The following is a 16,387-nucleotide window of genomic DNA, read 5'->3' on the forward strand; positions in this document are numbered from 1 at the left end:
GGTAAATAAACTCAAGAAGTGTCTGCAGTTCAACTCTATTACAAATTGGCAACTCAGCCACCCTACAATGGTAACTTTCAAAAGAGCTTTAAGAACAGTGGGTAAAGATGAAAAGGAAGAAATATATTTAAGGAAAGATTGAAAGCTATGTGAGGTGTGTGTATGGCCATGTGATTTTGAAGAGGGTGCTGTGTGAGCACAGTCATGCGAAGGAAGCAGCTTCTAGCCACCCCAGAGAAGTGTCTGATTTTTCTAGAAAGCAAGGTTTTGTTACAAGCCTTGGATTTCCATTGTTGAGTGAGAGGGAGAGAGAAGATAGTGAAATACCTCCCTTATAGCAACAGTGGGTGCCTTGTAGTAATATTACTGAATGTTTTTAGCGATTAAGAATCTATAGGGATTGTTGCATAGAAGAGGGTGTTTATTTGTGAGTCTAGCTAAGTAGAAATCTTTTGGGAAATGTTATATAAGACTAAATATAACCATAATCTTGTGTGATTAAATGTTCTTTTCTTTTGTTAATAAATGTTTTAATTTCATATTTAAAACCTTGAAAAGTGGTAGCAGGATTTTTACTTCTGACTTCAGTACACATACCTTCTCATAATAAAAATATAAAATGCAAATCGCTGTGATAGCATGGCTAAGTTCCTCTTTGGGATTTGGTCAGCCCGGCAATTACCACCTGCCATAGTTGTTCTTCTGTTCCCGACCTACACTCTGTATCTCTGGTCACACGCTCCTTCCGTCCCTCTGTTACTGACCTTTACATAAACTATATTGAATATACAGCAGAAAAACAGGCCATTCGCCCCAACCGGTCCATCTGATGTTGGGATCCACATCTATTCTTCATGTTCCTTCTATTCTTTTCTCCCTCGTATTATTTATCTATCTTCCTCTTAAATGGATATTTGATTCCTCTTTTTCTATGGCTCCATGTTTCAGTCTTTGGCAATATTTTAAAGTTGGGTGTGATACAAAGTTCAGAGCAGCTGTTAGTACTCTTCATCCTTCTGGTGCTACTTGCTGGTAATGATTTAAACATTCAGGCATTTACAAACAAATGAGGAAAAGTTTACCAGGCATTTTTTCCACTAGGACAATGCCCCTTTAAGATGCCTATCACTTGTACGTGCCACTTGAATTCAGGTCTCTTGACTCTTCACTCATGAGTGAATTTTAAATGAAGCAGTCACAGGTTTGTTGCAGCAGCTTAAATTACTGGAAACTTCTAAACAAGCTTTGTAAAAATGATGATTTATACAATAAAGATTTTTGTTTTTCCTCTCCTTGGCAACAAATGTACCCAAGTCTGTAAAAAGTCAGAGTACAATATTGGATAAAGATGTTTTGATTATTTATTAATGTTTCTAAGAATCCAAATCAATCTTTTAGCCGCAGGGGAAATAATGGGATCGTTTGTGTTGGCTGAACAAACAGCACCTTAGCTTGTCTGGAGGCCATGATGATTCTTAAAAGTGTTTTGGGTTGTTCAAAAAAAGCAATGTAATTGCATCTATTCTGTCCCTTCCCCCACGCCTACCTGGGTAGCTCACAGATAATTTATGTCATTTTGTTCTGCTGTCGTTGGCAAAGCTAAACTCATCAGATTTTTTAATGACTGCCATTCAGCAGCCGTCTTCCTGACTCCCACAGGAACCTCTTTCTGAGCCCAGTCACTGTTTGATCAATAGCTCGGCTCTGTAGTATCATCAGGTTGCAGGCATGTAGATGTGTATTGCAACTTATTGAAATCATAGTATTTTGTGCATGTGCATTGGCCAAACTATCATGTGCACACTCTGTGCCTGTGCCAGCCCATGCTGTGCCCAGTGCGCCTTATGAGCATGAATACGGGGAACAGTACACTTAGGTAGGTCTCCCAAGGGCCAACTTAAGAGCAAGCAAAAATGGACAAAGAGAACCTCCAAAGTATGGACATGTGCAATTGGACTGTATTTTGCAAGGAATGTGCAGAACCACATTTTAAATGCCTGTTCTCCCATGCCTCTATCATCTGTCCTGCTTTGAGCAGGGTAAAACATTGCCATCTTTTCATGTCTAGTAGAATTAAGCAAATAAATATGGTAGGATACAGACTTGGGGGCAGAACAAGAACAGTTCAGGGTGAGATCATGGTTTGAGTTCAGAGGGCTGATTTGCTGATGATGATAATTCAGTGAAAACGTCTATAATACTAATAATTACTCAATAACATGAATCATTAATTGATGTCTCCACATTTTGGGATAGAGAAGCAAGCACAATAAGAACAAAGAACAAAGAAAAGTACAGCACAGGAACAGGCCCTTCAGCCCTCCAAGCCTGTGCCGATCATATTGCCCGTCAAACAAAAACATTTTGCCCTTTCAGGGTCTGTATCCCTCTATTCCCATCCTATTCATGTATTGTCAAGCTGCCTCTTAAACACCACTATTGTACCTGCTTCCATCACCTCCTCTGGCAGTGAATTCCAGACACTCACTACCCTCTGCGTAAAAAACTTGCCCCACACATCTCCTCTAAAGTTTTCTCCTCTTAACTTAAATCTATGTCCCCTAGTAATTAACTCTTCCACCCTGGGCAAAAGCTTCTGACTATCTACTCTGTCCATGCCATTCATAATTTTGTAAACTTCTATCAAGTTGCCCCTCAATCTCCGTCGCTCTAGTGAGAACAATCTGAGTTTCTCCAACGTCTTCTCATAGCTAATAAGACCAGGCAGCATCCTGGTAAACCTCCTCTGCACCCTCTCCAACACCTCCATATCCTTCTGGTAATGTGGCAACCAGAATTGCACGCAATATTCCAAGTGTGGCCTAACCAACATACCTCACATTAGCACTGCAGGTTGTCACTTCTGTGTTTAACACCAAAATCAGCTGGTTTGAGACTTGAAGCTGTTAATCACCCCGCCCTCCACCCTAGAGAAACTGGGAGCAATACAACCTGTACAGTTTTCAGAATGGGCAGCACCAATAGTCCCCGTACTTAAAGCTGACCGAAGTGATCGAATTTGTGGAGGCTAAAAATTGACTGTTAATAAAGTGGCTAAGTTGGACAGACACCCTATACCAAAAATTGAAGGCCTGTCTGCTAAGCTGGCAGTTGGAACCGCCTACATGAAGTTTGATATGAGTCATGCTTATCAACAATTGGAGTTAGAGAAAGCCTCCTGGAAATTTGTCACAATTAATACACACAAAGGACTGTACCAATATACCTGTTTGCCTTTTGGTGTATCCTCAGCTTGTGCCATATTCCAGAGATCAATGGAAGGTTTACTGCAGGAACTGCCCCATGTTGTAGTTTATTTAGACGATGTACCCGTGACAGGACTCAACGAAAAAAAATTTGGCAAACTTGGAAGAAGTTTTGAAACATTTCTCACAGGTGGGAGTGCGTTTAAAAAAAGATTAGTGCACGTTCCAAGCGATGGAGGTAATTTATTTAGGTCACAGGGTAGAATCACAGGGCCTCCACCCGGTTGAGGAAAAAGTGAGAGCCATTAGAGAGGCACCAATGCCAAAAAATACATCCAAGCTCAGATTATTCTTGGGGATGATCAATTACTATGGGTGCTTCTTGTCGACAGAACTGGCACCACTGTATCACCTATTCAAGAAACACCAATGTTGGCCTTGGCAAACACCACAGAAAGAAGCTTTCACAAAGGTGAAACAATTGCTCCACTCACCCACCCTGTTAGTACATTTTGACCCGAGAAAAGAGTTAGTGTTGACAGGTGACGCATCTCCCTGTGGCATGGGAGCGGTGCCCTCCCAGCGAATGGACAATGGCTCAGAACGGCCTATTGGATATGTGTCAAGAACACTCAACACAGCGGAAAAGGGTTACTCACAGATAGAAAAAGAAGGCCTGTCAATCATCTTTGGTGTCAAGAAATTTCATCAGTGTGGACACAGTCGTCATTTGCTATCGTATCGGACCACAAGCCATTGCCGGGATTGTTCAGCGAGGATAAAGCTATACCACCCATAGCCTCAGCAGGAATACAGAGATGAGCATTGATTCTGTCAGAGTACGAGTATACTTTCATCCAAAGGCCTGGAACTCAAACTGCAAACACTGATGCACTTAGTCGTTTGCCCTTGCAAGAAAACAATGAGGAGATAAAACAATCAAGTCAGAGGGAGTACAGCTGCATTAAGCTTCAAGGGAGAAAGGCAAGGCTGGATGGCCTCTAATGCCAGGAGTATTACAGGTAAAATGGATGAGTTAAGGGTGAGGATTGACACGTGGAATTGTGATATAGTAGCCATCACTGGGACATGGTTGAGGGAAGGGCAGGATTGGCAGCTCAACATTCCGGGATATAGAATCTTCAGGCGAGACAGAGGAGGGGGTAAGAGAGGAGGAGGCGTTGCATTATTAGTTAAGGAGTTAGTTACTGCAGTAAGGAGAGATGATATCTTGGAGGGGGCATCAAATGAAGCTTTCTGGGTAGAGCTTAGGAATAAAAAAGGGGCAGCCACATTGTTAGGTGTTTATTATAGATCCCCAGATAGTCAGCAGGAAATTGAGGAGCAAATATGTGCACATTTGGTGGTGTGTAAAAACAATAACAATAGGGTAATTATATTAGGTGATTTCAACTTTCCCAACATTAATTGGGATATTCACAGTGTTAAGGGCTTGGATGGAGCGGATTTCTTGAAATGTGTACAGGAGAACTTTTTAGGTCAATATGTACAGGGTCCAACAAGGGACGGCGCAGTGCTGGACCTAATTCTGGGGAGTGAAGCCGGACAGGTGGCTCAGGTGGTGGTGGGGAGTATTTTAGTGATAGCGACCACAACATGGTACGGTTCAAGTTTGTAAGGGACAAAGAAATTGACAAACTGCAAAAAAAACGCTTTGGATTGTGGGAGAGTGGATTTTAGTAAAATAAGGCAGGATCTGGCCAAGGTAGACTGGGAACAGTTACTTGTGGGGAAATCTACAGAGGAACAGTGAGGGGTGTTCAAAAAGGAAATGGGGAGGATACAGGCTCAACATGTTCCCTCTAGGGTGATAGGAAGGAGTAACAAGCCCAGAGAACCATGGATGACCAGAGATATTCAGGTTACAATGAGAAGGAAAAGAGAGGCTTTTAGCAGGTACAAGGGGAGCAAATGAACAGAGGCATTAGTGGAGTACAGAAAGTGCAGGGTGGAGCTTAAGAAAGCAATTAGGAGAGCAAAGAGGGGATATGAGAAAGCTCTGGCTGATAAAAGTAGGAAAAATCCCAAGATATTCTATAAGTATATCAATGGGAAGAGGGTAACCAGGGAAAGAGTAGGGCCATAAGGGACCAAGGAGACAATCTATGGGTGGAGCCAGAGCACATCGTTAGAGTGTTGAATGAACACTTCACATCTGTCTTCAGCCAAAAGAATAAGGATGAAGGTATCAAACTCGGGGAGAGAGACTGTGAGGTTCTTTAGCAAATTGATACAGGGAGTGACAAGGTATTGGAGGTGTTGGCAGGCTTAAAAGTGGACAGATCTCTAGGTCTGGATGATTTGTGTCCCAGACTGCTGAGGGAGGCAAGGGAGGAGATCGCAGGGGCTCTGACCCAAATTTTTAATTCCTCATTGGCCACGGGGGAGGTGCCAGAGGACTGGAGAACAGTTAATGTGGTTCTGCTATTTAAGAAGGGTTGTAGAGATAAGCCAGGGAACTACAGACCAGTGAGTCTCACGTCAGTGGTAGGGAAACTATTAGAGAAAGTTCTGAAGGAGGGTATCTATCTCCACTTGGAGAGGCAAGGTTTGATCAGGGATAGTCAGCATGGCTTTGTCAGAGGGAGGTCATGCCTAACAAATTTGATTGAACTTTTTGAAGTGATCAGGTGTGTAGATGAGGGTAGTGCAGTTGATATAGTTTATATGGATTTCAGCAAAGCCTTTGACAAGGTCCCACATGGGAGACTTATAAAGAAGGCAAATGCACATGGGATACAGGGTAATTTGATAAGGTGGATTCAAAATTGGCTTAATTGTAGGAAGCAGAGGGTGATGACAGAAGGATGCTTAAGTGACTGGAAGCCAGTGTCCAGTGGCGTACCACAGGGATCTGTGCTGGGTCCCCAATTACTTGTCATTTATATAAACGATATAGATGACTGTTGGGGGGGTAGGATTAGTAAGTTTGCGGATGACATAAAGATTGGCCGGGTGGTTAACAGTGAGGTTGAGTGTCTTGGGCTACAGGAAGATATAGATGGGATGGTCAAATGGGCAGATAAGTGGCAGATGGAATTTAACCCTGAAAAGTGTGAGGTGATACACTTTGGAAGGAGTAATTTGACAAGGAAGTATTCAATGAACGGCACGACAGTAGGAAGTTCTGAGGAACAAAGGGACCTAGGCATATGTGTCCATAGATCTCTGAAGGCAGATGGGCATGTTAGTGGGGTGGTGAAAAAGTCATATGGGACACTTGTCTTTATCAATTGAGGCAAAGATTACAAAAGTAGGGAGGTCATGTTGGAGTTGTATAGAACCTTAGTGAGGCCACAGCTGGAGTACTGTGTGCAGTTCTGGTCACCACATTATAGGAAGGATGTGATTGCACTGGAGGGGATGCAGAGAAGATTTACCAGGATGTTGCCTGGGATGAAACATTTAAGTTATGAAGAGAGGCTGGATAGACTTGGGTTGTTTTCGTTGGAGCAGAGAAGACAGAGGGGTGACCTGATCGAGGTGTACAAGATTATGAGGGGCATGGACAGGGTGGATAGGGAGCAGCTGTTCCCCTTAATTGAAGGGTCAGTCACGAGAGGGCATAAGTTCAAGGTGAGGGGCAGGAGGTTTAGGGGGGATGTGAGGAAAAACTTTTTTACCTAGAGGGTGGTGATGGTCTGGAATGCGCTGCCTGGGAGGGTGGTGGAGGCGGGTTGCCTCATATCCTTTAAAAAGTACCTGGATGAGCACTTGGCACGTCATAATATTCAAAGCTATTGGCCAAGTGCTGGTGAATGGGATTAGGTAGGTAGGCCAGGTGTTTCTCACGTGTCGGTGCTGACTCATTGGGCCTCTTCTGCACTGTGATTCTGTGATGTTCCATTCCCTCAAGAACTCGTTTATTATTTGAACTTCTTAGATTGATCACTGGTATGTGCTAGACAGATCAGAGCCCCAGCCTTATCCAAAGTATGTGAACAAGTTCTTCATGGTTGGTCACAAGAGCAGGAATCCAACAAAATGAAACTATTTTCACAGAAGATAAGAAATAACCAGCCAGGATGGTATTTTATTATGGGGCGCTCGAGTGATTGCTCTTCCAAAAGGACAAAAACCATTATTAACTGAACTACACAGTGAATATCCAGGAATTTCCTGAATGAAGACCATAGCACACAGCTATCTATGGTGGCCTAGAATGGATGGAGAAATAGAGAGCTTAGTGAGAAGCTGTATGCAGTGTCAGCAAATGGAAAAGTTACCTCCAACAGCTCCGTTACATCCTTGGGAGTGGCCAGGAAGGCAATGGGTGTGATTACATATTGATTGTGTGGGACCTTTTATGGGAACAATGTTTCTCCTTATTGTTGACACTCATTCAAAATGGATGGACATATAAGATGTGAGCTCACCAGTATCTTCTGCTACACTTGACAAGCTATGTTAAAGTTTCGCCATAAATGGACTACCAGAAGTGGTTGTATTAGGTAACGGCACAGCACTTAAAAGTGCTGAGTTTCAATGGTTTATCAGCCTCAACGGTATTACTCATGTTAAAACTTCACTGTACTACACTTCTGGCCATAGCAACCAAGCTAGCATATTTTCTTTTCCATTATAGGGACTGAGACATCACAGAATCACAGTGCAGAAGAGGCCCATCGAGTCTGCACCGACACGTGAGAAACACCTGACTTACCTACCTAATCCCATTTATCAGCACTTGGCCCATAGCCTCGAATATTATGACGTGCCAAGTGCTCATCCAGGTACTTTTTAAAGGATATGAGGCAACCCGCTTCCACCACCCTCCCAGGCAACGCATTCCAGACCGTCACCACCTTCTGGGTAAAAATGTTTTTCCTCACGTCCCCCCCCTAAACCTCCTGCCCCTCAACTTGAACTTATGCCCCCTCATGACTGACCCTTCAACTAAGGGGAACAGCTGTGGAATTGATGACAAAATGCCTTCTCAGGACGAGATTGAGCTTAATAATGCCAAATTTAGGGAAGAAGGTGAAATGGAGTCAGGGAAGTCAGAAAACTGGACATGACTGGCATAGTCATGACAGGAAGTTTACCATAGGTGAGATGGTATATGTGAAGAATTTTGGAGAAGTACCCAAGTGGTTATCAGGTGAAATAAGCACAGTGACTGGATCTCCTTTCTTACCAATTGAAAGTGGAAGACTGAGTCATACGGAGACATGTGGATAATATCAGAGGATAGAAACAAAGTACCAAGAAATGATTCCTCCAGTGTTTATGACTGCATCAGCATATCCTGTTGAAAGAACTTAATTGAGTACAGATATGTGTGAAGGTTACAGTGTACCTGCAAGAGTTGAGGAAACAGATTTGCAGGTTCCCAGAACCTGATGTTCAGATAACTCCAGAAAAGGAGGTTCCTGATAAAACATCTGAAGCTGGAGAGCTGAGACATTCTACATGTATAAGGAAAGCCCCCAGAAAAACTACGCTGATAAGTATTTTACACATTCAAATAATATGGTATTTTGAGAAAAATTGTACTTGTAACTGTAAAATGTATTTCTGAGTAAAGGGGGAGGGATGTGGTAAATTGATGTGTAATATAACTTTGAGAAGAATGAAGAATGGTATAAAGGAAGATCACATGATCTTCATATTCAATAGCAGAGTAGTGCGGGCTACCTCAATATTCAGTAGTCTATAGTAAGACTCTGTAATGCAGAGACGGGGTTTGAGTTGTAAACACATAAGTGTAGCTGCTGAGTTCCTTTGTAAATAAATAGAATGTGTTCATATGAGAACTGCCTGCTGATCTACTCTGTCTATGGTACCAACTCAGCCATCCCGAAACAAGCGTGTAACTGGATCCATTAGTCCAACTAAACTAGTGACCAGGATCTGGAAAGGAGTCAGATATAGCACAAGACAAAGAAGAGGATGTATAGCCAAGGAGGTTATTAGAATCCAATATTTGTCAGGGAGGCGTGAACGCAAAGATGAGTGAAAATATTCGTAAGGATGAGAATCACTGAATAATTGTATCATTTGGAATTTCTACATCCAAACTGGTTTATAATATGTTTGAAGAACTACTTTTCCAGTTTAAAAATAAAAGTGCTTTTTGTCAGATGGAAACAGTCATTGTGATGGGCATGTAGACCATTGCCAGTAATCATTTTTAAACTTGAAGTTTGTTTTTATATGCTCACGTTTTTTAAAGCTATGTAAAATACTGGTGAGGCCACTTGGTGAGGCCACACTTGGAGTATTGTTTACAGTTTTGGTCTCTTTACTTAAGGCAGGATATACTTAACATAGAGGGAGTGCAACAGAGGTTCACCAGGCTAATCCCTGGGATGGCGGGATTGTTTTATGAGGGAGAATTGAGTAAACTGGGCCTGTATTCTCTGGAGTTTTGAAGAATGAGAGGTGATCTCATTGGAACTTACAAAATTCTTACAGGGCTTGACAGGGTGGATGTAGATAGGATTTTTCCCGTGGCTGGTGAGTCGAGAACCAGGAGACACAGTTTCAGAATAAGGGGTAGGCAATTTAAGACTGAAATGAGGAGGGATTTCTTCACTCAGATCGTGATGAGTCTTTTGAATTCTTTACCCCGGAGGGCTTAGGAAGCTGAATCATTGAACATGTTCAAGAAGAAATTGATAAATTGCTGGATACTAATGACATCAAGAGATGAGGATATGAAGATAGTGGGGAAGAATGGCATTGAGGTAGATGATCAACCATGATCTGTTTAAATGGCGGAGCAGGCTCAAAGGACTGAATGGCCTATTCCTGCTCCTATTTCCATCATCTGCAACATTTTGCTTTTCTAAATGTTATGACTTCTTTTACGCGTTTATTGGTTTAGTTTTGAGAGAGGTTAGAAACCTTCATTGTCACTATATGTTAATCAGCAAATGTTAGCATTACAAATAAGTTGTTGCAGTGACTAAGTAATTCTTCCATAATTAATTCTGGACAAAATTTGATTTAACAAGGAAAACATACAGGACAGACCCTCTCCCTTAAAATGCAAAGACGTGGTCTGAATTCACCTGCCACTTAAGTATACTACCCACCGGGTAAAATTTTTAGCTTGGCAGGTGAACTGAACGTAAAATGATGCGCAATGACATTAGGCTTGCTCCCCAACGTCATCGCGCACTCATGCGATATTTCTGTTGGCGGGCCCGCGCTGGAGTTGGCAGCACATCCACCAACAATTAACATGCCTATTAGGGCCTATAAGTTAACAATTGTCCTAAATTTTTCACTGCCCGTTCAACCTAACAGTTGATGAGCAGGTGAAAAGGCCAAGTGGCCTTTGCACTTTTTTGGAAGCCTCATCCATGAGTGGGATGAGGTTTCCAAAATAAAAATAAAATAGAACTTTCATTTTTCATTAATAACATGTCCCTGCTCATATTACAGAGTCACATGAGGGGACATGTTTGGTAACATTTTTATTTATTGATTTATATATATATCTTCATCTCCCTGAGGCAGCTCTGGGAGCTGCGCGAAGTTCGTGCTTGCCCGGTTCACCCTCTTCCCCCCTGCCCGCATAGGCAGTGCTCAGCGCTGCAGCTCGCATTTCACGCTGGACGGGCCTTAACTGGCCTGCCAGCCTGAAATTGCCTTCCCCACCCGATTGCGGAAGGCAAGCTCACACATCAAGGGCAAAATTCTGCCCACCATTGCTACAAAATAAAGTGATTCTCCCAGAGCTATAGCTGGGGCTACTTATGAATTGACATCAGATTAAATAAGATCCATAAGTCTCCCTATGTGTCACAGCGGCCCCCAATCTGTTTTCGAAATATTATTACTCTGGAGTATATCTAGCTCGGGCACGCCTGAATGTGGATCTTCTAGGATAGTTATTCTTTCTCCTTGCAGTCCTGTTGCTAAGTACTATATGATCTACTCTTTGTGATAGTGAAGGGGGTGAATTCCTCTTCTCAGCTCTTGGGATGTGAGAGCAAATTTAATCAGCAATGATCTGTGTGACTGATTCTGTGAGTAATTGAATACAGGGGAAAGGGAAATATTCTCATTACAGTTAACTGGATTTGCAGCTGAATTAAATTCGGCAGCTGGCTATATGCCTGTGCTTTCAGTCAGAATGTATTGAGTGAGAAGCCAGTATCGTAATGTAGTGAACTGTGGCTGTGACATAAAGCACTCCTGTAACAAATCCCTGCCTGTAGTGAGCAATTTGAGAGGTGCATTGCACAGTAGCAGCAGTGTGTATCATCTACAAGATGCACTGCAAGAATTCACCAAGGCTCCTTAGACAGCATCTTCCAAACCTATGACCCCTATCATCTAGAAGGACAAGGGCAGCAGATAAATGGGAACACCACCACCTGGAAGTTCCCATCCAAGTCACTCATCATCCTGACTTGGAAATATATCACCGTTCCTTCACTGTCACTGAGTCAAAATCCTGGAACTCACTTCCTAACACCACATGGACTGCAGCAATTCAAGAAGGCAGCACACCACCACCTTCTCAAGGGCAACTAGGGATGAGCAATAAATGCTGGCCTAGCCAGCGAAGCTCACATCCTGTGAATGAATTAAAAAAAAACGGCCTAGTAACAGCACTTACATACAACATAGATTACCCATCTTTTAATCACCCATCTTTTAACAATGTGGTTTAGAAAATTTATGCTGCATTTTCAGTTAGAGATCCTGGCTGTTGGGGGAAAAGGAGATGCATAGATTCTGAGAGTGTGAGCATGACCAGCAATACTGAGTAATTTATAGCTCCAAGCCCAAACATCAAGGCACTGGGTAATTAACAATCCTGAGCACAAATGACTGGGCACTGGGAGATTGATTAAAAAGCAAGTTGGTTGGCTCCCAGAAGAATGACAGCCCAGAACAAGAGATATTTTGAGGAGTGCTGTCCTTATTGGAATACATGATGCCGTTGACAGGTAATCTTATGCATTAAAACAAAGAATAGAATGAAGCAGCTCGAATGGAATGCCCAGTCTCAGCATTGAAGGAAGACCCTGAACTCGTCATGAGAGGCACAAGTACACAGGTCCCTGAAGGCACAGTTCAAGTAGACAAGGTTGTAAAGAAGGCATATAGAATGCTCTCCTTCATTGGCAGAGGCATAGAATACAAAAGTAAGGATATAATGTTGGAATTGTATAAAACATTGGTGAGGCCACAACTGGAGTATTGTGTGCAGTCACCACATTACAGGAAGGATGTAATAGCTCTGGAGAGAGTGCAGAGTAGGTTTACAAGAATGTTGCCAGCGTTAGAAAACTGTAGCTATGAGGAGAGATTGGATAGGTTGGGGTTATTTTCCTGAGAACAAAGAAGGCTGAGAGGCGACTTGATTGAAGTGTACAAAATGATGAGGGGAATAGATAGAGTGGACAGGATAAAATTGTTTCCCTTGATGGAGAATTCTAGAACCAGGGGACATAGATTCAAGATAAGTGGCAGAAGGTGTAGGAGGGACATGAGGAAGAATTTTTTTACTCAGAGGATAGTGGGTGTCTGGAATTTGCTGCCCAAGTTGGTGGTAGAGGCAGAAACTATAAACTCTTTTAAAAAGTACCTAGATCTGCACCTAAAGTGCTGTAAGCTACAGGGCTATGGGCCGGATGCAGGAAGGTAGGATTAGAAAGGGCACCTGGGTGTCCTCAGGCTGGCATGGACAAGATGGGCTGAATGGCCTCCTTCTGTGCTGTAACTTTTATATGGTTCTAATGCACAAAAATCAGCCATCATAGTGACTCACTCTGCTATTTCTTTGCACCAAATCACGGAGAAAAGAAGGACCCATTGAAACCCATTCCTTTGCGGAATTAGCTCATCCGAGTTGCAGGAATAGTTTCTACAACATGTCTCAGCACTGAGAGTGGGGAGTGGTGAGGGGGTAGCATTCCTGCCAAGTTTTTGTTCCTGGTCACTGTTTAGTGGCTGCTGCTCTCTAGGTTGCGTAGATTCGCTGCGTCCACTAAGATCTTGCCAAGCATTGATGCACCTTGCATTTCCTGCAAGCATTGATGCACCTACTAGGCAGCAGTGGTGGAAAAGCTGTCTTCAAAAGCTCTGACTTAGCAGCTATGGGGCTGCTTCATCACTTCTCTGAAGGCTCATATCAGCACTTTGGTTTCCTTTCTTTTCAATTTTCCCTGTCACTTGGTACTCTTCCCCCTTTCAGCATTAGTAAAGGATGTCCATAAATTCTGATGCATCTTGAGATTTGCACTGTTGTTATTATGGCATTCCCCACTAGCTATCACTCGATTCACGCACAAATTTCCACTGCTGCCGTTAACATTTTCTTTGCACAGGTCCAAATGAACACCTGCAGATAGGCTTTATTGCAAAATTAAGTGGAAATTGCATCCCCTATTTATGTTGGTGCAAAATCTACTTCTTCCTTGAACAGAGGCCTAATCAGCCCTTAACCTCTTTCTCAGCCTGGCTGAATCTGTTCTTCAACTGAATAGCTTCTCCTTTGACACCACTAACGCCCCGAAATAAAAAGTGTTGCTACAGGAACCAGTATGGATCTTAGCTATGCCTACTTCCTCATGGAATGTGTGGAACATCTACTCGGGTCCCCTCTGTCACCTCTTTTTAGGTACATTGATGACAATATTGATGCCGTTTCCTGCTCCTGCCCAAAACTGGAAATTTCCATCAACTTTGTTCCCTCGCCTTCACATGGTCCATGTCTGACTCTTCCCTTCCTCAATTCCTCTATCTCCATTTCTGGGAACGGACAATATCTACAATAATAATAAAAACAAAAAAACTGCGGATGCTGGAAATCCAAAACAAAAACAGAATTACCTGGAAAAACTCAGCAGGTCTGGCAGCATCGGCGGAGAAGAAAAGAGTTGACGTTTCGAGTCCTCATGACCCTTCGACAGAACTTGAGTTCGAGTCCAAGAAAGAGTTGAAATATAAGCTGGTTTAAGGTGTGTGTGTGGGGGGCGGAGAGATAGAGAGAGAGAGAGGTGGAGGGGGGAGGTGTGGTTGTAGGGACAAACAAGCAGTGATAGAAGCAGATCATCAAAAGATGTCTACGACAATAGTACAATAGAACACATAGGTGTTAAAGTTAAAGTTGGTGATATTATCTAAACGAATGTGCTAATTAAGAATGGATGGTAGGGCACTCAAGGTATAGCTCTAGTGGGGGTTTTTTTTATATAATGGAAATAGGTGGGAAAAGGAAAATCTTTATAATTTATTGGAAAAAAAAGGAAGGGGGAAACAGAAAGGGGGTGGGGATGGGGGAGGGAGCTCACGACCTAAAGTTGTTGAATTCAATATTCAGTCCGGAAGGCTGTAAAGTCCCTAGTCGGAAGATGAGGTGTTGTTCCTCCAGTTTGCGTTGGGCTTCACTGGAACAATGCAGCAAGCCAAGGACAGACATGTGGGCAAGAGAGCAGGGTGGAGTGTTAAAATGGCAAGCGACAGGGAGGTTTGGGTCATTCTTGCGGACAGACCGCAGATGTTCTGCAAAGCGGTCGCCCAGTTTACGTTTGGTCTCTCCAATGTAGAGGAGACCGCATTGGGAGCAACGAATGCAGTAGACTAAGTTGGGGGAAATGCAAGTGAAATGCTGCTTCACTTGAAAGGAGTGTTTGGGTCCTTGGACGGTAAGGAGAGAGGAAGTGAAGGGGCAGGTGTTGCATCTTTTGCGTGGGCATGGGGTGGTGCCATAGGAGGGGGTTGAGGAGTAGGGGTTGATGGAGGAGTGGACCAGGGTGTCCCGGAGGGAGCGATCCCTACGGAATGCCGATAAGGGGGGTGAAGGGAAGATGTGTTTGGTAGTGGCATCATGCTGGAGTTGGCGGAAATGGCGGAGGATGATCCTTTGAATGCGGAGGCTGGTGGGGTGATAAGTGAGGACAAGGGGGACCCTATCATGTTTCTGGGAGGGAGGAGAAGGCGTGAGGGCAGATGCGCGGGAGATGGGCCGGACACGGTTGAGGGCCCTGTCAACGACCGTGGGTGGAAAACCTCGGTTAAGGAAGAAGGAGGACATGTCAGAGGAACTGTTTTTGAAGGTAGCATCGTCGGAACAGATGCGACGGAGGCGAAGGAACTGAGAGAATGGGATGGAGTCCTTACAGGAAGCGGGGTGTGAGGAGCTGTAGTCGAGATAGCTGTGGGAGTCGGTGGGTTTGTAATGGATATTGGTGGACAGTCTATCACCAGAGATTGAGACAGAGAGGTCAAGGAAGGGAAGGGAAGTGTCAGAGATGGACCCCGTGAAAATGATGGAGGGGTGGAGATTGGAAGCAAAATTAATAAATTTTTCCAAGTCCCGACGAGAGCATGAAGCGGCACCGAAGTAATCATCGATGTACCGGAGAAAGAGTTGTGGAAGGGGGCCGGAGTAGGACTGCAACAAGGAATGTTCCACATACCCCATAAAGAGACAGGCATAGCTGGGGCCCATGCGGGTACCCATAGCCACACCTTTTATTTGGAGGAAGTGAAAGGAGTTGAAGGAGAAATTGTTCAGCGTGAGAACAAGTTCAGCCAGACGGAGGAGAGTAGTGGTGGATGGGGATTGTTCGGGCCTCTGTTCGAGGAAGAAGCTAAGGGCCCTCAGACCATCCTGGTGGGGGATGGAGGTGTAGAGGGATTGGACGTCCATGGTGAAGAGGAAGCGGTTGGGGCCAGGGAACTGGAAATTGTTGATGTGACGTAAGGTGTCAGAGGAATCACGGATGTAGGTGGGAAGGGACTGGACAAGGGGAGAGAGAAGGGAGTCAAGATAACGAGAAATGAGTTCTGTGGGGCAGGAGCAAGCTGAGACGATCAGTCTACCGGGGCAGTTCTGTTTGTGGATTTTGGGTAGGAGATAGAAGCGGGCCGTCCGAGGTTGGGCGACTATCAGGTTGGAAGCTGTGGGAGAGAGATCCCCAGAGGAGATGAGGTACAATAAGCCTGCCAACAGCTACCTTGGTTGCAGTTCCATTCTATTTTCTACACTTCAGCTTTTACCCAGAAGGACAGTAGAGTTCCCCTTATCCTCATCTTCCATCCCACCAGCCCCCACATTCAATGAATCATCCCCCACCATTTCCACCACCCCCAACATGGTGTCACCACCAAACCCATCTCCCCCCCACTCCCCTTTCAGCATTCCAAAAAGACCATTCCTTTCGTTACACCCTGGTCCATTCTTCAATCAC

The 16,387-nt window shown here is 43.9% G+C and overlaps 1 protein-coding gene across 5 annotated transcripts in view; it reads left to right on the forward strand.

Annotated features, from left to right (window-relative positions):
* Nucleotides 1-16,387, forward strand: part of inpp5jb (inositol polyphosphate-5-phosphatase Jb) — a 94,413-nt gene that overhangs the window by 35,515 nt on the left and 42,511 nt on the right. The window contains exon 1 of one of the 5 annotated variants that reach the window (XM_041203636.1): nt 7,942-7,960. The exons of 2 other annotated variants lie outside the window; for them this stretch is intronic. Coding sequence is in view for 2 of the 3 variants with exons in the window: in XM_041203633.1 (XP_041059567.1) it covers nt 8,640-8,677 (38 nt within the window). In the remaining variant the exon portion in view is untranslated. Of the gene's footprint in view, nt 1-7,941; nt 7,961-8,046; nt 8,678-9,565; nt 9,917-16,387 lie in introns of those variants that run through there. 2 more of the 5 variants (XM_041203633.1, XM_041203634.1) reach the window with 2 other exon arrangements.

Source organism: Carcharodon carcharias, chromosome 13 (genome assembly GCF_017639515.1).
Source record: "Carcharodon carcharias isolate sCarCar2 chromosome 13, sCarCar2.pri, whole genome shotgun sequence".
NCBI classification, from domain to species: Eukaryota; Metazoa; Chordata; class Chondrichthyes; order Lamniformes; family Lamnidae; genus Carcharodon; species Carcharodon carcharias.